Raw genomic sequence first — 20407 nt, forward strand, 5'->3', positions numbered from 1 at the left:
TGAGGAAATTAAACAAAATCACTCAGGACCCTTCAAGCTAGTCTTCAAATGGCCAAAAATAGCAGACAGTTTAAGTGCTCTAATTCCCTTTTTCTTCTGTGGGAACACAATGTCCCCAACTGTATCATATAAAATGACTACACAAAGGGGGGAACAGGGAACATTCTGTGGTAAAAACAAACATCATAAATTTAGTTATTTTTAATCCTGCGCTGTAAGAAGCTGTTCATGCTCAGACACGAATGCACGGGCAGCAGACTAATAAGTGAATCTGTTGTGCTGTTCCTCTTCTGACAGGAGAATAGGGTTTATTTGTGCATTTACAAGCAACTCTTCAGTGCTTGTCTGGCCTTGTGTGAATTTTAGCACCTAGAATGTTTGTCTTGAAACACCCAGCATATCCTGTTACAAGCAACTTACATAATGTTGTCCTGTTTCTCCTTGTTCAGTGTACAGAAACATTTTACTTTTTTAGTCCTGTACAGTATTTAAGTTTTAGTTAGTATAGTTTAGTGTGTATATACATACAGTACAGGCCAAACGTTGGATACGTTGGATACGTTTTCTTTATTTTCATGACCATTTACGTTGGTAGATTCTCACTGAAGGCATCAAAACTACGAATGAACACATGGGGAGTTATGTACTTAACAAAAAAAGGTGAAATGACTGAAAACATGTTTTATATTCTAGTTTCTTCGCCCTTTGCTCTGATAACTGCTTTGCACACTCTTGCCATTCTCTTGATGAGCTTCAAGAGGTCGTCACCTGAAATGGTTTTCACTTCACAGTTGTGCCTTAAGTGGAATTTCTTGCTTTATCAATGGGGTTGGGACCATCCGTTGTGTTGTGCAGAGATCAGGCTACTACACAGCCGACAGCCCTATTGGACAACTGTTAAAATTCATACTATGGCAAGAACCAATCAGCTAACTAAAGAAAAATGAGTGGCCATCATTACTTTAAGAAATGGAGGTCAGTCAGTCCAGAAAATGGCAAAAACCAAGAGTAACCTCTGCTTCTGAAGACAAGTTCATCCGAGTCACCAGCCTTAGAAATCGCAAGATATCAGCAGCTCAGATCAGAGACCAGATAAATGAGTTATAGCAGCAGACCCATCTCTAGAACAACTGTTAAGAGGAGACTGTGCGTATCAGGCCTTCATGGTCAAATAGCTGGAAATAAACCACTGCTTACGAGAGGCAACAAGCAGAAGAGATTTGTTTGGGCCAAGAAACACAAGGAATGGACATTAGACCAGTGGAAATCTGTGCTTTGGTCTGATGAGTCAAAATTTGAGATCTTTGGTTCCAACCACTGTGTCTTTGTGAGATGCAGAAAAGGTGAATGGATGGACTCCATATGCCTGGTTCCCACTGTGAAGCATGGAGGAGGAGGTGTGATGGTGTTGGGGTGTTTTGCTGGTGGGGATTTATTCAAAATTGAAGGCACACTGAACCAGCATGGCTACCACAGCATCCTGCAGCAACATGCCATCCCATCCGGTTTGCGTTTAGTTGGATGATCATTTATTTTTCAACAGGACAATGACCCCAAACACACCTCCAGGCTGTGTAAGGGCTATTTGACCAAGAAGGAGAGTGATGAGTACTGTGGCAGATGACCTGGCCTCCACAGTCACCGGACCTGAACCCAATCCAGATGGTTTGGGGTGAGCTGGACCGCAGAGTGAAGGTAAAGGGGCCAACAAGTGCTAAACACCTCTGGGAACTCCTTCAAGACTGTTGGAAAATCATTTCAGGTGACGACCTCTTGAAGCTCATCGAGAGAATGCCAAGAGTGTGCAAAGCAGTAATCAGAGCAAAGAAACTAGAATATAAAACATGTTTTCAGTTATTTCACCTTTTTTGGTTAAGTACATAACTTGTTGTACTGTGTATAATGTTTACTGACAATAAACCTCTCTTGGATCTTGAATCTTGAGAAAGTTTCTGCCTATGGCCTGCCTGCAATTGAAGCAGATGCTGCCATTCATAGTGTCATTTCACACACCCACCCATAAACTTTCACCTCCAACATGGGCTGCTATCAGATTATTCCTGTGTATGATGGACAAATATTCATCAGATGGCTGCCCGCATCTGTGCCCAGCAGAGCTGAAAATGACTTGATGCTGGGTCCTTACACTGAACAGGCACTGCGGTGCATTCTTGGTGAAGTGAGTGCCGCCCCAGGCCCTTACAGCATCATCTCAGATTGTACCTCAGACTGATCTCGCTGTACAATTGTCATGGTGCAGGTTCGCCTTGCACTACATAAGACAAATGTTGGCTTTTCGTAATTTAAAGGTCAGGAAATGACAATGCGCATGCAATCATGGTGCACCCTCCAGTCTAGTGATCTGCTAACCTGTGCCAGGGCTAATTGAGCCCTAATTAGAGCTTACATGACTCACGATGCCTGCCTGTGTTGTTTAACAAAATGCATAAATGTTGTATTCATTGATCATTTTTCCCAAACCAGTATTGTCCAGACACCAGCAATACAGGAGACAGGAGAGCTTTTCATGTTGGGAAATGTAGTAGATGTTCTTATTGACATTGTGTAAAACTAATATTAACCTTATTTAAAAATATTGATCTCTTCCAATTTGGCTTACAGTGTATGTCACTTCAACGATGTGCAGAAGGCACCTTCCAGATTTGAATGTAAAGAATGAACTGCATGATTTAAATAGACATGCTAAAGTGCACTCTCAGAACCTTTCTGATCCCCACAGACCGTCTCATAATTTAAGAGCAGGATGCAAATCCCGTACCCATCAAAATCAATATTTCATAATGCTCTTAGCCTGAAAACACTGAGCCAGGGCCATTCTGATTGGTTCAGAGGAGAAAGCAGAAAAAAAAATCAGCATTGACAATGCTAGCATGCATCCTCATAACTATGTTCTATGCTCCTAGGTGTCCATGGGCCTGTCCATGGGGGAAAGTCGAAAGCAAATCTTTGTCTATGAATGTTTTTCCAGGAACTGCGGAGATCTGGTGGAAAGCTTCTACCTCTAACAATCCTCTCTGTGGCTCTCTTGACAAAATGACCTTTAACTCCACCGCCTTGTGGAGTTAAACAGAGAGAACACTGAGGAGAACGAGGGGAGCTGTCTGCGTTGCTCTCTGCTCTCAGCAGGTCAACGCCCACGGGAGTAATTTCGCCATTATCACAGCGTGCTGAATTGCTATCCATTGGGGTGCAGTTGGGACCTGCAATTTGTGCGTTAACAGCGACAAATAATGACAAAGAACCTCTTTCTCAAATTGACCAAATCAAAAATTTCCAATGGAAACAGCATCTGGAGGGGTGGGGAGGGCGTGATGAACTGTTATTTATTATCATTTGTTCATTTCTGAGTTAATGTGGAGATTGACAACTTGCTGTTTTTGTGTTGAATTTTAATTCACTTTTTTGCACACTTGTTTGGAATAATTGCCTACTGCAATGCAGACCAGCAGATCATCTGCACCACACGTCAGAAGGCCTTAAATGAATATCTTCAGAATTCCTCGGTCTGAATACATTTCTGAGTGTGCATTTTATATCCAGGATATTCATGCATTGTAGAAGAACTTGCCAGGTATAGTATGATGATGAGCAGGGGGGACTAGAGAAATAGAGTGGCAGTAGCCACCACTAACTTCCATTGTGTCCCTGAGCAAGGCAGTTAACCTTGAGCGTCTCCAGAAGGACAGTCCCTGTAGCGCGGCAGCACAATAGGAGAGAAGAAATGAAGACAACCTGCCCCAAAAAGGCCTCAGTGTCATAGTACGTAAGAAGGGGTGTGGCTGATGGGGGTGAGACGTGGTGGTGTGTGTGCCATGGGCCTTTTTTCTTTTTCTTGTGTCCCTCTGTGAGTGAAAAGAAAGCAGGGAAGACAGAGAGTGGAGGGCCACTGGCATAAAGTTGCACATGTTTTGCAAATCCCATATTCTTATGCAGGGCTTCTTTGAAGGGTTTCTTACACTTTGGGGAGGGGGGGGGGTTAATGATCTTGACATTGGATGTCACTTGCAGCTTAGGTGCAGCATCAGATGGTCTTCCCTGTCCACAATCTGGGACAAGACAACATCCATTTGTAACACAGAGGGGCGAGAGAAATTAGGGGTCCGACATTTGCCCCGCAACATATCCCAGACATCCTTTCATTGTCTTTTCAGAGAGGGGGATGCCAGGGTGTTACGCCCTCGTCTAGGACAGAAACGTAAGCAGATAGGAAAGAGAGAGGGAAACGCTACAAACGTTTCTAACAATTTTAATAATCAAATAGAAATAAATTTAATCCTTGACACAAAGACAAAACCAAGCAGTCAGGCCACTAAAAAGCGATAAAACAAGGACAGGGACTGACGTGGACCCAACATACACTTCAAAGAACCACAGTGCTAAATGCTGGAGCATCTTTCTCTATAGTTCAGCTGGTGCTTCAAGGACTTTAGAGAAAACCAAAACCAGATGATCAACCCCTCTTGCAAAATGTAGAGCGCCCGCTCCAACAGCACTTGTGTCCACGTCCAACTTAAAGGGCGCTGGAAATCTGGGGCAGCCCGGACTGGAGAACTCTAAAGGAGAGACTTCACAGCCTTAAGAGCACTTTGGCAGTCTGCAGACAAAACAAAGGTTGCACTGCCACAAAACAGCTCGGTTAACGTGCAGACAATGTAAGAAGTTCTTACAAAAGCCTAAAAAAGGGCGCAATTCCCGTTTCGATGTAGGGAACAGCCTAAACTTGACCTTGACCCACTTCCTTTCCTACGTAGGTCACAGTGGCCTTTCCACATTCACATTTCACGAGGTTGAGGGTTAGTGACGCTTAAAAATTTTCTAATGTCTCAGTATGCTGGGTCCAGGTGGATGAATAGGTTGTAATATCCTCTAGATCAGCTTCGCATCAAGGGACACCAGCGAGCACTTTGCATATTAAGCGCTGGAAGGTAGCAGACACGTTGCTTAATCCAAATGGCATCACCTTGTACTTCAGAGAGTTATCAGGTGTAACAAAGGTGGAGATCTCAGCAGCAAAAGTTGTTACCAGAACCTGCCAATAACCCCGCAGACAACTCGAGCTGAACCAACCTTGTCTACGCAGTCATCCATTCGAGGTAATGGAAATTAATCCAGTTTAGTGACCGAATTAACTTTTCTGTTATCAGTACAGAACCAAAATGTCCTATCAGGCTTAGGGACCAGTAGGCACTGCAACTCTGCACAGCCATCTTGTTCTCCCACAAGTAGGTCACCTCAGACTGCATCACTGCTTGCTTAGATGGATTCGGCCGAACCGAGTGCTGCCTGATAGGACCATGAACGACCATCAACGTGAATGCATGATGTATGACAGACGTACCTACAGGGATGTCAGAGAACAAAGCAGCATGTGACTGAATTAGCCCAAACACCTGCCTGTGGTCTGCTGCCGGCAAGTGAGACAGATAAGCTTCTAAGCGTCTGCAGTCGGGGTGAAGCTACAGGGACGTCCGGTCCATCCTCGGCCGCAGAAAAAGGGACAGAAACAGCTGCCACAAACACAGCAGACTCGACCTGTTCATCAGCTTCTTCCTGTAACACTACGTTCTCTTACTCGACATGGTTTACCGTATGGATGACAGAATCGGTCTCACTCAACTTCGAGTCCACCACATATGGACCCACAAACTTTGACTGCAGAGCAGATCCCAAAATAGGCAGTAAAACAAAAACTCAATCAATGGGCTTAAAAGATCTTGAGACAGTTTTCCGATCATGAAGAGTCTTCATGACCCCCTGGGCCCCCTGGTGTCATCAAGACAACGAGGCCAGCGCAGCCGAACATGCTTTCCCAGAATGCACTGGTGCTGGGAGCATCCTGCTCCGATACCCTCAGGGGACCACGCACAGTGTGACCAATCACTAAGTCAGCAGGACTGAATCCCAGGGACCCTTGTGCCATCTCACGAACAGCGAATCAAAGTAAAGGGTGTCCCTCATCCCACTCTGTAGCTGTGTCCAAGCGGTAAGCATGAAGCAGAAATAAAAGTGTCGGCCAAATCAACATCACTGCACAAGCGGGGAAAACAGTCGGCCTTCACCTTGACCGGACTGGGGGACTCGGCGGGAGGAGAAGGAGGTGCCTTCCCACCAGCCAATCGTTGCCAAGGATAAAAGCAACTCCGGAACGGACGGCTACTCTATAAGTGCGTTAGGCCCACAGAAAGACCCTCCAAAAGGAGAGGCTGGGCTGCACCGGTATCACGTACAAATCGGACCGGGAAACACGAACGGTTCGTAAAGCCACGTCTGTTTTAGAAGGCGCAATCACATCGCGGATAAAACGCACTGCGATGTTGGTTGAGACCAAGAAAACGTTTTGCCGGCCCACACAACTTCCCCGCAATCTTTTTTCCCCTAATTGTATTTTCTGGCTTTGTGCGTCTACGCTCACGTTCCCGTTCTTCCCCTTACCACATTTTAAGACTAAGATCGTGTTCTAATTCCTTCATTTGTAGCTGATGCTTCAACTCCCGCTCAGGAAGCGCAGGAGCTCGTAATTTGGCGGCGTGACATTTCTTTAAGCCGGATTCCAGTAGCTACCCTGTCTGCAGAACGTAAGGATTCCTCTGCTGGAGGTGTCCTGCTGGCCGTGGCTCAGTCAGTCCGATTTCTACAGATTTCTTTTATTTGTTTATCCGCACTAGTTAGTGGAATTTGATAAAATTCCACCACCCCTACTAACTGGTCTTTAGTAAAACTATCCAAAAATTCATCAGACGGACTATAGGAAAACCCTTGAATTCTGAAGCCACTGTGATAAATTTTTACATCGTGACATCTACGCAGTGGTGGGGCAGTGGTGGCCTAGCGGTTAAGGAAGCGGCCCCGTAATTAGAAGGTGAGGCCACTGAGGTGCCACTGAGCAGCGGCACTAATAAACATCCTTGGCTGCCTGAAGACCCGAAAAACAGAAAGGGCACAATGAGAGGAAAACCACAGACACGGCCCAGAGAGGACACAGCATCAGGCCACATGACAACTGGGGGCTGATGACGAGACCGGGGGTGTGACATGGTGGTGTGAACGTCCTCACGATCTCCCATCTCAGCCAGATCGGTTAAGTGGGTGGGTTCCCGGTGTGTTGTGGCAATACCAAACGTTAAAATCATTAGAACAAGATTAGGAAGCCATGTGTGTCATGTCACAACCATTTGCGTCATTTTCAGCATGTCTCATGGTGTGGGGGTTCACTAGTGCCTCTGGAATGGGCAGCTGGCCCCATTAATACTGTAGTATACACAGCTCCCCTCCAGATGGTGAAGACCCTGCATATTTCATCAGGACCACGCTAAACCACAGATCACATGTACTATTACAACAGCACGGCTTTTTAGAAAAAGAGTCTGGTGCTGAACTGGCCTGTATGAAGTCCAGATCTTCTACCAAAAAAAAGGACAGAATCATCAGACAAGAACGGGACTCCATTCCTCTCCCAATACTTCTCTGCTCAATTCCCAGATCTTTACAGACCGTTGCTAAAAGAAGAGGGGGTGCAACAGGGTGGTGACCGCGGTACATTGAACATTTGTCTGTGAATAAAAACGTTGCATTATGTTTTGCAGTTGGCTTTTTTCCTAAGAGTTGGTGCTGTAATTAACTGTGACATTCTTAACAATGACAGTTTTCCACATTTCACCTTCCACTCCGGGCTGCGTGTGATGCCTAAAATTGTCCCTGACTCCCTGTCGGGATAAATAAAGCCCCGTGTCACCCTCCACCTCCCTGGACTGGTGCCACAGCAGCTCCCCGGAGTCCCCGGGGTGTTGGACCCATGAGGCAGCTGGCATTCACAGCAAAGTCACCCAGCCTGGTTCAGAGTGGACCACCGCAGGGAGATGCAGGTCATGAATGTTTAACAGCTCCCACCGGGAGTCTTTTTGAAGTCATGGTTTGATGCCGACAGTGCAGTGTGGATTTCAACAGGAGCTCATAACACTGTTTGCAAAGTGTGTGCGGTGCGGTTGCGGTTGTTGAAGTGGTGTCATCAAGCTCTTTAATGAGGTGATATTGCATTTAACTCTTGGCAGAACCAGCATGCATGTATCATTAAATCTGTCACTTGCGCCATTAGAGTCCAAAGTCCATCTGTCCCATATGATCTAGTAATGACTGTTTTCATCAGTACCATCATTACAAGAGTTTCTGAAGAAAATGAATGGTGGTCTTCCAATGGTCTGATCATGGCGGTGAGTTAAACGTTCATCTAAATGCCATCTAGTGCGATGCAGTCACCTTTCTTTGCACTCACCTTTCTCAATCACTACCAATTACCACTTAATCCACAGAAGGGTCATGGGAGCTTCCTGGGACCTGGGTCCAGTGCACTGCAGGTAATTTAACTCCATGAAATGGAATCTAAAAAATGGAATGGAACTCTGGACATCTGACACTCACCTTCTCAGACTCCTTATCCACTTTGTAGAAATTCTGGGTGGAGCTAATCATCAAAATGTGGGTGGGTGAATTTATAAATAAAAAATTCAAAGCATCTCCAGCAGCTGTATGATAATAATAATATTTACAGCAGGAGATCAAACGAAAATATTAATGCCGCTGGTGGCTCAGTCGCATCTCGCCTGCCAGTGAAGTGAGGGACTCTGATTCCACACCAGTGGATCGTAAATGAGTGACTGTGCAAGTGTGCAGCACGCAAGTTTTGAAAGCATGGCATTCGTGCTGCAGAGCTCTAAAGGTTACATGACAAGTCGAGGGTGACATTTCCGGGGTGCTGATTATAACCAGAATACAATGTTTAAGCAATTCCGTAATCTGGATTTATCCATCCATTTAGTCACAAGTGTAGAAGAATTTCTTAAGCAGGCCTCAACGCCAGGTCTTCACTGGACTGGACTTGATTTAGTGTTCTAGTAGCCTTCACTGTAAAACTTTAATAGGCAAATAATTGCCTTAGATCTTAGAGCAGTGGATGAGGAGAGAACAAGCAAGACAGCAGGCCTGGGGCAGCATGGAGCCCGGGTGAGACTGAAAAGTGAGATGGAAAGGCGCCTCACAGAGCACCAACGCATGAAGTTTCTCTTCCAAGCAGTAGTGGGGCAGTGGTGGCCTGGTGGGTGACAAAGCAGACTTGTTGGCAGGCTCAAATCCTGAACCACCAAGGTGCTGTCCCAAGCACCTTTCATTGCTGCCCACTGCTCACTAAGGGTGATGGGTCAAATGCCTTCACAATGACAAATACAGTGGGGCAAAAAAAGTATTTAGTCAGCCACCAATTGTGCGAGTTCTCCCACTTAAAAAGATGAGAGGGCTGTAATTTTCATCATAGGTATACCTCAACTATGAGAGAAATCACATCCTCTGATTTTTAAAGAATTTATTTGCAAATTATGGTGGAAAATTAGTATTTGGTTACTAACAAACAAGCAAGATTTCTGACTCTCACAGTTATATAGCTTCTTCTGTAAAAGGCTCCTCTGTCCTGCACTCATTACCTGTATTATGGCACCTGTTTGAACTCATTATCAGTATAAAAGACACCCGTCCACAAATCCTGCAGTGCCAGACGTATTCCCCTGCTTAAGCCAGCACATGTCCGGGCCCGTCTGAAGTTTGCTAGAGAGCATCTGGATGATCCAGAAGAGGATTGGGAGAATGTCATATGGTCCGATGAAACCAAAATAGAACTTTTTGGTAAAAACTCTACTTGTCATGTTTGGAGGAGAAAGAATGCTGAGTTGCATCCAAAGAACACCATACCTACTGTGAAGTATGGGGGTGGAAACATCATGCTTTGGGGGTGTTTTTCTGCAAGGGGACCCAGACGACTGATCCGTGTAAAGGAAAGAATGAATGGGGACATGTATCGTGAGATTTTGAGTGAAAACCTCCTTCCATCAGCAAGGGCACTGAAGATGAAACGTGGCTGGGTCTTTCAGCATGACAATGATTCCAAACACACCACCCGGACAACAAAGGAGTGGCTTCGTAAGAAGCATTTCAAGGTTCTGGAGTGGCCTAGCCAGTCTCCAGATTTCAACCCCATAGAAAATCTTTGGAGGGAGTTGAAAGTCCGTGTTACTGAGCGACAGCCTCAAAACATCACTGCTCTAGAGGAGATCTGCATGGAAGAATGGGCCAAAATACCAGCAACAGTGTGTGGAAAACCTTGTGAAGACTTACAGAAAACGTTTGACTTCCGTCATTGCCAACAAAGGGTATTTAACAAAGTATTGAGATGAACTTTTGTTAGTGACTAAATACTAATTTTCCACCATAAATTGCAAATAAAAATCAGAGGATGTGATTTTCTGGATTTTTTTTCTCAATTTGTCTCTCATAGTTGAGGTATACCTATGATGAAAATTACAGGCCTCTCATCTTTTTAAGTGGACGAACTTTCACAATTGGTGGCTGACTAAATACTTTTTTGCCCCACTGTATATGACATCTTAGAGAGATGTCCAGCTTCACCACTTCGCCACTTAAGTGCCATATGGGTTGTAAAGAGTTTCCAGGTGGCAGGGCACTCAGAGGAGTGACCACGACATGTACATAGCCAGCGGAATCCCAATGTTCTGTGTATTTTTTCTGATCTATTCCTTTGCATTTAGCAACAAAATTACTTTATTACTGATGTCTGTATTAGAAATAACAGAAAGCTGTCCAGAGGGGACATGATGGCTTGTGACGGGGGGGTGTGTGGAGAGAAGATATCCTTAATTCCATCTCTCGTTCATCCCTCAACCCTCAAACAAATGACAGCACTTTGCGGCCAGAAATTTGCTCGCGGCCGCCTCCCTCTGGTCTGTCCGTGGCTGAATAAGTGATGCGAGACACGGGCTGGCACGGTCGGGGCCGGGGTGAGAGCGAGAGAGCTGCTTCTATACCATTCCCACCCAGCAGGCCGCCAATCTCTCCTGAAAAATCGAGCAAATCAACACACAGTCTTCTCTAAAGTCTTGTACTAAACAACAGGTCCACCGGCATGCAATCAAAATATTGATATGCATATTCATAACACCACCATTGTGTTCATACATCAATTATTTGTATTTCAGGGGAATAAATGTCTTATTATGGAATCATTCGTCTAAACAACTGCCACATGCTGCCATGATAAACACATTAAATCATGACAAATATTATCAATAAAATTATTATGGTATCATTGTACAGCAGATCTCAGACTAATTCGTAACATGGGTCACAAAAACGTAATTAAACGGTGTCCATTTCCATAATACATTTTCCTCATATGCACTCTATTTAGTCTCATGACTGACTCATAGGCGAAATGTTTGGGATATTTTTGAATATTATGCAAGACTTTAATGGCTTGAAGATCAAAGGCCTTATCCAGTCATTCTGCACCATATTTCCATTTTCTACCACCTGCATAATGTCGCTAATGATCCATATTTCCTCACATGTTGCATTTCTTTTTTTTTTTATTTTTTATATAAACTAAAGGACTTCAAAGGGAAGTGAGCCATGTCAATCTTTCCTCTCCTCTCCATCCATGCTTCAGGTTTCCCAGCAGCAGATGGAGAAAGTCTCATTTTTCCTTTTTTTTTTTTTACCGGGCAGAAGCCACGGTTGCCGAGGGCAATGGCCTCTGTGATAACTGCCAACTAGTTGTGGAAATCTGGCTGTATGGGGACATGGTACAGTGCCATTACAATCTGTGACTCAGTCATGTGACATGGCGAACCAGTAAATCAGCAAATATATGAAAAGATTCATTTTACCTCATCGTAAAACAACACAACTGTTGCAGTCATTAAATTCACAATGTTTACAATACATGAAAGTGAAGTGATTGTCATTGTGAAACACTGCAGCACAGCACACAGTGACACAAAAATGTGCCTTCTGCTTTTAACCATCACCCTTGATGAAAAATGAGCAGCCATGACAGGCGCCCGGGGAGCAGTGTGTGGGGACGGTGCTTTGCTCAGTGGCACCTCGGCAAACCTCTGATTACTTACTATTACTGCCTAAATATCACCTACGTGTCCAATAAAGGACCAAAAGCACGTCCAATAAATATTGATACAGCAATATATCATGGTATTTTACATTATATTGTATTGAAACAGGGACATTAAATATCTATATTTTTGTACAAATTTAGTCCATCGGACTAAAGAGTTTTCTTTAGTGAGGTCAGCAGAGATGAGAATCAGCACGAGACTACAACCTCCACTCCTGTAGATGGCCCTGTACAGCTGGGTTCATCAGCATTTCAGGCAGTGATCGCAGCATCTTGTATATCAACTCTGTTTTTACATTTTCAGTGAACTGCAGAATATCGCAATATGTACAGTATCACAATATATCATGATATAACCGTATCACGTGTATCGTGATACATATTGTATCGTGAGATCCTTGCCAATGCACACCCTTAGTGGCTAGCCACATACTCAATGAATAAAAATGTACAAGGTGCATGCATTTACACTGGATAGAAATATTCTTGTGTGTTTTCACCTAACAGAGACTCTACAAAGCAGTGCACTGACTGTGAAACATTTCAGTTTAATGTTCTTTGCATGACAAGAAACACACATTAAATCAGTCTTTTCAATAACACAAGCATTCACGTTTCTTTATGGATTTCTAAACTGATGTGGCTTGAAGCAGCAAATGCTGGGGAAAAAAAAACAAGTTCATCTTACAGGACAGTTAAAAAAAAACAAAAAAAACCACAAGGATTTGTACAATAAATATTACAGCGTTAAAACAGAGCTGAAGATTTACAGTCAGTGTACATACAGCCTTCACTCTGTTCCAACCGATAAGGTAACCCAATGGGCCGTCCTACGGTAACAGGGCAAACTGAGGTGTGATGATCTGAAGGGATATGTCTTCCAATCAAATCTGTCTTTTTAAGATTCAAGTTCTAAAAGAAATCTTAAAACAATGTTAGCATTTAACGGTTTGTTCAATAGTGTCAAAGACATCCTCAAAAATTACATACATAAATAGTCAAATTGGGCTCCTCCCATTTTAAACTGTGTGTGAAAACATCATTAAACATTGTGCTCTACGTGACCAATTAAAAGGAGAGTTAGTTTACCTTCTTCGAGATGCACATAACGACCAAACTGTGCTTTGCTGTTTATGTAAATCCTGAGGACGCCTTTGACCCCACACTAGTGAGTAAAGCCCACGCTTGGCGTAAAGCCCCGGTTTGAAAACTGCTATTTAAATAAATAAGGTCCCTTTTTAAGTACATAACATAACCAAACAAATGTAATAAAATCCCTACAAACTCTTATTAAAAAACGAGATCCTGGGTCCAGCCCTCATGTTGATTGGGAGGGCATTGCATTTTACTCGACCCCTTTCAGTACAATCAAAGGTGCATTAAGACACGGAATTGTGCTTTTTTTGGATGCCATGGGCGTTAAAAGTAAACAATAGACTTCAAGTTCAAGATGCTGAGGAGCTCTTCCCTTTCAAAACATCCCTGAAACATAAAAGATCAAGTATGAACGCAGGGTCATAAAAACAACAGGCTGTGAGGTAACAGGGGAACCGTACGTCGGCTCGAGCTGCATCATTTATCATCACGTCCCTCCTCCATCCTATAATGCACTGCTGCAGAGGAGCCAGATAAACCATCACAATGTCTGGAAGTGAGAGTCTAGCTCTTCGATCTTGTCTCCAAGATGCAAAAGACAGGGCAGAATTTTCACTGGAGATTTCTGAAGATTCAGAAATTACTTTTTTTTTTTATATATATATATTCGGCATGCAGGTTTGACGAGTTGGGAGATCTTCGTGGCCGAACGGCTGCATGATCCTGAATCAAAGTGTGGAGCTAACCCTCCCCATACAGATGCATGACATACTCATTCTGTGTAACAACCACCATAAGAATATGCGTCTCAGACACTGGCCCTTTTTCAGCCAGTTATCAGAACATCTTTCCTAAACCACCGAGGCTCAGCGAGGACAGAAGACTACGCGAGTCCTCACTAATGCCTAATTCAGTGTTTGGAAGTTGGGCAACAGGCATTATGCCATACCAAGGCTATCTACATATACAGCAGTAAAGATGTCAAACGTCACGTTCAGCATCTTGGGAAAACAAGAGCCCCGACATTATACTACTGTCAATATAACAATGATCCCCAATCAAACAACTGTAGCTTCGGCTACAGCAGTGCAATTGGGCCCAACGCAAGAATAACGTACAAATATGATTTTATAACCTAATATCCTCATCAAAATACAATGATTTTTGAGCTGCTATTCAATCTGCGGTCTCAGGCAAGAGCGATGACAATGAGGACGACAAAAGGAGAAAGTAATCCTCCGTATCTACTCTAGGTATACAGATCTTTTACTTCAGGATGTTCAGGTCGTATGAGGAGGAACACAGATTAATAATCCACTACGGTGTTAACACTGAAAGTCTGGAACTATTTCTATTGTGTAAGTGTTTGTCATCAGCACTAATAAACCAGTTGTGCTACCTTCCTGTACCATACCTGGCTGCCTATAGTGTCTTATCTTATCATGGGGTCATCCCCACCCGGAGAGGTCAGCACAGGGGCGTCAACGAACGGCTTGGTCTTGTCCTCATCGAGCGAGGTGGGGTGTTCGGCCACAGAGGTGAAGGAGAGGTGGTCCTGCTCCAAGATGCCCAGCCTGTCCTGGGGTTTCTCCTTTTTCAAGTAGAACATCTTCCTCAGCTGCTTAAGCTGCTGCAGCTCGCAGAACGTCTCCAGCACCACCAGCATGGCGATCAGACCCAGGAGCAGGTAGACTGGAGAGGGAAAGAAGATGAAAGATGCAGGAAATGGACAAGGGAATAGGGACAGAACAACAAATATGTTTTTTTGTTTTATGCGAGAGTGGCTGGGTAACCGACCCCGGAAACAAGATACGCCGAGCAGCCATTGGTTGCCAAATGTGTCGGCTGGTCGACGTCATCTCAGATGACTAACCCTTATCGGATGTTCCCAACTCCTACACTGTCCCCCGAAATCACAGCGGAGAAAGGACCATCTACGTGTCAGCAACCCACGCAACAAGTGACGTCCCTCCATCAATCCATACTTCCCTTTCACAGGCGCCTACACCGTCAAACATGTCACCCCCGCTGTCACCAGCAGAGGGGGCACGTGCAAGTGAGAGAGAGAGAGAGAGAGAGAGAGAGAGAGACGTAAAACGGGATCTGAGAAGCGCCATCTGATTACTTTAGGTCTAGTCGGTCACACAGCGCATGCGCATAGAGTATTTGGAGTCTGTTCCCATGACAACAGCCCAGATCTGACCTAGCAGCATGGAGGAGACTCCTTTTCATGTTCCACACCACATACAAAGACCTGGCAACGCTGAATTCAATAAAAACTACACTGTGCAGACAAATGGAGGATTTGTAAAAGAAATGAATATCTACCGCAAACCGCAGCTACCGCAACATTTTCTCCGTAGCATGCAGTACGAGGCACTGGGGTATTTTCTTCAATTACATTCATGTGATAAATGGTCCATTATTGAAATATTCTGTGCATTTGTTGATGCTGTGCATTTAGAGCATTTTTTTAGACTCCTTATCCAGAGTGTCTTACAATCAGTATTTTTACAGGGACAGTCCCCCCCCCTGGAGCAACTTAGGGTTAAGTGTCTTGCTCAGGGACACTATGTTAGTAAGTGGGATTTGAACCTGGGTCTTCTGGTTCATAGGCAAGTGTGTTACCCACTAGGCTACTACCACCCTGTAATCTAGTGATCAATACAGTTTTATATGAGCCATTTTCAGATACGCGAATTTTGTTAAATTACTAGAATGTACAGATTCCTGGTCAACAGTACATGATTAATAATTTTATGACTATGCTGATTCATTATTATTAACATTATTGACTTTCAAAGCACTCTTAAATATAAAGAATTCCTGAAAAAATTCTCCCTTAGTCCTTACAACTTAGAAAGTTTTGTCTAGAAAATGTTGAAATGTTTTAGTTTGTTTCTATTTTTAGCTATTTTAGGGGGATATCTGCGTGTGCAGGTGACTATTACTGTGCATAATTATTAGGCAACTTAACAAAAAACAAATATATACCCATTTCAATTATTTATTTTTACCAGTGAAACCAATATAACATCTCCACATTCACAAATATACATTTCTGACAGTCAAAAACAAAACAAAAACAAATCAGCGACCACTATAGCTACCTTTCTTTGCAAGGACACTCAAAAGCCTGCCATCCATGGATTCTGTCAGTGTTTTGATCTGTCCACCATCAACATTGCGTGCAGCAGCAACCACAGCCTCCCAGACACTGTTCAGAGAGGTGTACTGTTTTCCCTACTTGTAAATCTCACATTTGATGATGGACCACAGGTTCTCAATGGGGTTCAGATCAGGTGAACAAGGAGGCCATGTCATTAGTTTTTCTTCTTTTATACCCTTTCTTGCCAGCCACGCTGTGGAGTACTTGGACTCGTGTGATGGAGCATTGTCCTGCATGAAAATAATTTTTTTTTTGAATGATGCAGACTTCTTCCTGTACCACTGCTTGAAGAAGGTGTCTTCCAGAACCTGGCAGTAGGACTGGGAGTTGAGCTTGACTCCATCCTCAACCCGAAAAGGCCCCACAAGCTCATCTTTCATGATACCAGCCCAAACCAGTACTCCACCTCCACCTTGCTGGCATCTGAGTGGGACTGGAGCTCTCTGCCCTTTACCAATCCAGCCACGGGCCCATCCATCTGGCCCATCAAGACTCACTCTCATTTCATCAGTTCATAAAACCTTAGAAAAATCAGTCTTGAGATATTTCTTGGCCCAGTCTTGACGTTTCAGCTTGTGTGTCTTGTTCAGTGGTGGTCGTCTTTCAGCCTTTCTTACCTTGGTCATGTCTCTGAGTATTGGACACCTTGTGCTTTTGGGCACTCCAGTGATGTTGCAGCTCTGAAATATGGCCAAACTGGTGGCAAGTGGCATCTTGGCAGCTGCACGCTTGACTTTTCTCAGTTCATGGGCAGTTATTTTGCGCCTTGGTTTTTCCACACGCTTCTTGCGACCCTGTTGACTATTTTGAATGAAACGCTTGATTGTTCGATGATCAATCCCTCTGCAAGATATCTCACTATTTTTTACTTTTCTGAGCCTGTCAAGTCCTTCTTTTGACCCATTTTGCAAAAGAAAGGAAGTTGCCTAATAATTATGCACACCTGATATAGGGTGTTGATGTCATTAGACCACACCCCTTCTCATTACAGAGATGCACATCACCTAATATGCTTAATTGGTAGTAGGCTTTCGAGCCTATACAGCTTGGAGTAAGACAACATGCATTAAGAGGATGATGTGGACAAAATACTAATTTGCCTAATAATTCTGCACTCCCTGTATGAAAGATGGCTTAAATTATCTTATTTTAACTAAAATAAGATCATTTAGGCCATCTTTCATTATGTCAAACTACACTGCATACCATGTTGCTATTTTTAAATCCTTGCTGACAAGCACTTCCCAATTAATTATTACTTTTATGAGAACTTGGCACTTCCTGTATTTGTCTAAGCTTTCATGCATGGCTTATATAGCTGTGTGTGTGTGTGTGTGTGTGTGTGTGTGTGTGTGTGTGTGTGTGTGTGTACATGGGCACATGGTGGCAGGAAGAAAAAAAATGATTTGATTATGCATCAGACACACTCACCGGTGATTCCTACTTTGTAAATCTCACGGAACTTCTGGTTGAAGGCCTCGCCGGGTACATAATCCCCAAGGCCAATGGTGCTGAGGGAGATAAAGCAGAAGTAGAAGGACTCCAGGAAGTTCCAGTCCTCCTCCAGGGCAGAGAAAATGGCAGCAGGGATCAGGAAGAAGAAGGACACCGCGGCCGTGGCGAGCAGGACGGCGTGGACGATGGCCACCAGAGGCTTGGAAAGACCCCAGTGGGTGTGGACGTACATGACGGGCCGCCGTGTGCTGAAGACCATGATCCTCTGCACCACAGCGGTGAGGAAGAGGAGGGTGAAGGGGATGCCTATCACTGAGTAGATGATGCAGAATGCCTTTCCTCCGCCTGACAGTGGGGCAGTGTGGCCATAGCCTGTTAACAAGGCAAAAATAAAAAACTTAAATCTCAACACAATCTCTAAACATCCTTTAATCAGACCCTTCATCATCCTTGAGATGCTTTGACCATAGAACCCATCTCAAGATTCACCATTTTATTTGTCACGTGGTTATAGCAGTAAAACACGCAGCTCTGTTTCGACTGTGCGTAATGTGTGAGAGCTGTCAATCATTGCTTTAGTCTCCACCTATCTTAAAATGGTAAAAACGTGAACACCGTTTCAGTGAATTATGGGTAAATTCCAAGGTTGTTTTCACAGTTCCATATGATTAACCCGTCCCACCGTCTGCGACTCCAGACATAACCGCGCTGGTGAATGCAAGTATTATAACGTAAACACTGCAAGTCCACAACATCAGATCCGCTTCCTGTATTTACTTGTGTTGTTCCCATGGTGATGCATTTGACCAATCAGCAGAAAGATTTAAAGCCATTTTGGTTCGCTTGGATTTAAAAACCGAACCAAGACGAAAATGACTGATTTGGACCAAAGCGAGCGAACTAAAGGTGTGGAGTTCGGTTTAATCGCATAGCTGCATTCAGCCACGAGTAAGCGTGGCAGTAAACCTCCTACCCGACACAGACCCCCACAGGCGGGAGAAACAGAAATAAATCATGCTCTCCTGGTATACGTTGGCAGAGACGTGCAAAAAAAAGAAGAAGACGCGAAAGGCGATAAGCAAAGGTTAAAGGTTACAGAGGGCCAGAGGCACCGATAATGCGCTGTGCAGGTCTCGGGCAAAGTTCTACAGCGGAACACGTTGTCGGGGCGAGATAACGTGAGGAACACTGGGAGATTCCGACAACATGTCCCTTCCGGTCTCATGCGAGCTTCAAAAAATAAATAGAATGCAGACTGCTTGGCTAAAACCTTCTTTACATTTACTCCATTTACCAGACACCCTTATCCAGAGCGACTTACAGTCAGTAGTTACAGGGACAGTCCCCCCCTGGAGACACTCAGGGTTAAGTGTCTTGCTCAGGGACACGATGGAAGTAAGTGGGGTTCGAACCCGGGTCTTTTGGTTCAAAAGAGTCTCTGTTACCCACTGGGCTACTACCACCATCTTCACACACACACACACACACACACACACACTGCATGATGGTGACAACTGGACTGGCATTTCAACTCAACTTTTCAGACGAACCAACGATCATTATCTTACATTCTAAACGACGTCCCTGGTCGCCATGCCGATGCCGTCGCTACAAACCAGTCTAACACGTCACCACATGTCCCCCTCGTCGTGGCACGTGTGCGGCCTCACCTGTCGTGGTCAGGATGGTGCTGGCGAAGAAGAGCGCGGACGTGAAGTCCCAGTTCCAGTTGGACGAGGCGTTGTTGAGCACGGACACCCCGTAGTTGCTGGCCTCCAGCGCCCGGGCCAGGAAGTCCTCCAGCCGCCGCTCGGACAGGCACTGGTTCTCCTGCAGGAACTGGCGCTTGGCGGCGCGCAGCTCCTGGCGGCGCTGGTCCTCGTAGGGCAGCTCGACCGAGGAGAAGACCACGGCGCCGAACACGAGGTAGAGCGCGTAGCCCAGCACCAGGACCGAGAAGTACCACGCCGATTTGTTGCTCCGGATCAGCCGCACGCACGAGTTGCCGGTGAGGGACTGCAGCATTTTCCCCGGTAACCTTGATGGATGAGCGGACGGTCGGGGCGGTGAAAGGCTGCGCTTCAGCTTCCCGGCTCCCCGGTTCCCCGCGTGCCGCGGTGCTCTCCGCAGTTACGCTTTCGGTTTTACTAAAGAGAGTAAACGGAGAGGCGACAGCGGCGCGGTGATGTGGCGGCGGCGGCGGAGGCGGAGAGGAGCTGCGGAGGAGCGGGCCGCGTCTGCGCATGCGCAGGCCAAACCCACGCATGGTGTACAGCAACACGGCCTATCGTAAAAAAATCGAAAATACAAACAGCTGCTGGGGTTTATTTCCAGGATTTTATACAGCCGTGCGAGAACATCTGAAAGGGTTGTGGTGGAAATTAAATTTTGTGGATTATGCAATGTGATGTTTGCAATACACTGCAATGCCTTTTTTTACTTTGCCTAAATACTCACCAAATACACCATATAAAATTATTTTTTAATTCTTGTTCATAGTACTTGGACATGACATATCGACTGGTGATTACACTGTGTTCTCAAAATATGTTTAATATATTAATGTAATAATGTTTAATTTACATTTCAGAGCAACATAACTTTTTTAAATGAAGCTAACTTCTGCTGACTTCTAGTCACACAGTACAAAAAACAACTGATTTTAAGGTCTCATGTTATATAGCCTAATAGAAATG

At 44.6% G+C, this 20407-nt stretch overlaps 1 protein-coding gene across 2 annotated transcripts; it reads right to left on the bottom strand.

Moving 5' to 3' along the window:
* Window positions 1-12520: 12520 nt before the first annotated feature.
* Window positions 12521-19951, bottom strand: kcnk1b (potassium channel, subfamily K, member 1b). 2 transcript variants are annotated; one of them, XM_028989438.1, is made up of 4 exons: window positions 19382-19951; window positions 17688-18083; window positions 14502-14779; window positions 12521-13474 (listed from the first exon to the last, which is right to left on the bottom strand). In XM_028989438.1, the coding sequence occupies exons 1-3, from the start codon at window positions 19734-19736 to the stop codon at window positions 14520-14522; spliced, it is 1011 nt and encodes a 336-aa protein (XP_028845271.1). In that variant the 5' UTR covers window positions 19737-19951; the 3' UTR covers window positions 12521-13474; window positions 14502-14519. The 2 variants fall into 2 exon arrangements, with proteins under 2 accessions (XP_028845271.1, XP_028845270.1); XM_028989437.1 differs by having other exon boundaries at window positions 12521-14779.
* Window positions 19952-20407: the final 456 nt, after the last annotated feature.

Source organism: Denticeps clupeoides, chromosome 8 (assembly GCF_900700375.1).
Source record: "Denticeps clupeoides chromosome 8, fDenClu1.1, whole genome shotgun sequence".
Lineage (NCBI taxonomy): Eukaryota > Metazoa > Chordata > Actinopteri > Clupeiformes > Denticipitidae > Denticeps > Denticeps clupeoides.

Bases quoted from the DNA above. Each gene is read 5' to 3' on its own strand.
- kcnk1b (XM_028989438.1), bottom strand. From the start codon at position 19,736: ATGCTGCAGTCCCTCACCGGCAACTCGTGCGTGCGGCTGATCCGGAGC. The intron at 18,084-19,381 runs GTGAGGCCGCAC...CCTTGTTAACAG, and splicing joins CACCATCCTGACCACGACAG to GCTATGGCCACACTGCCCCA. The intron at 14,780-17,687 runs GTGAGTGTGTCT...TTCCCTCTCCAG, and splicing joins TTACAAAGTAGGAATCACCG to TCTACCTGCTCCTGGGTCTG.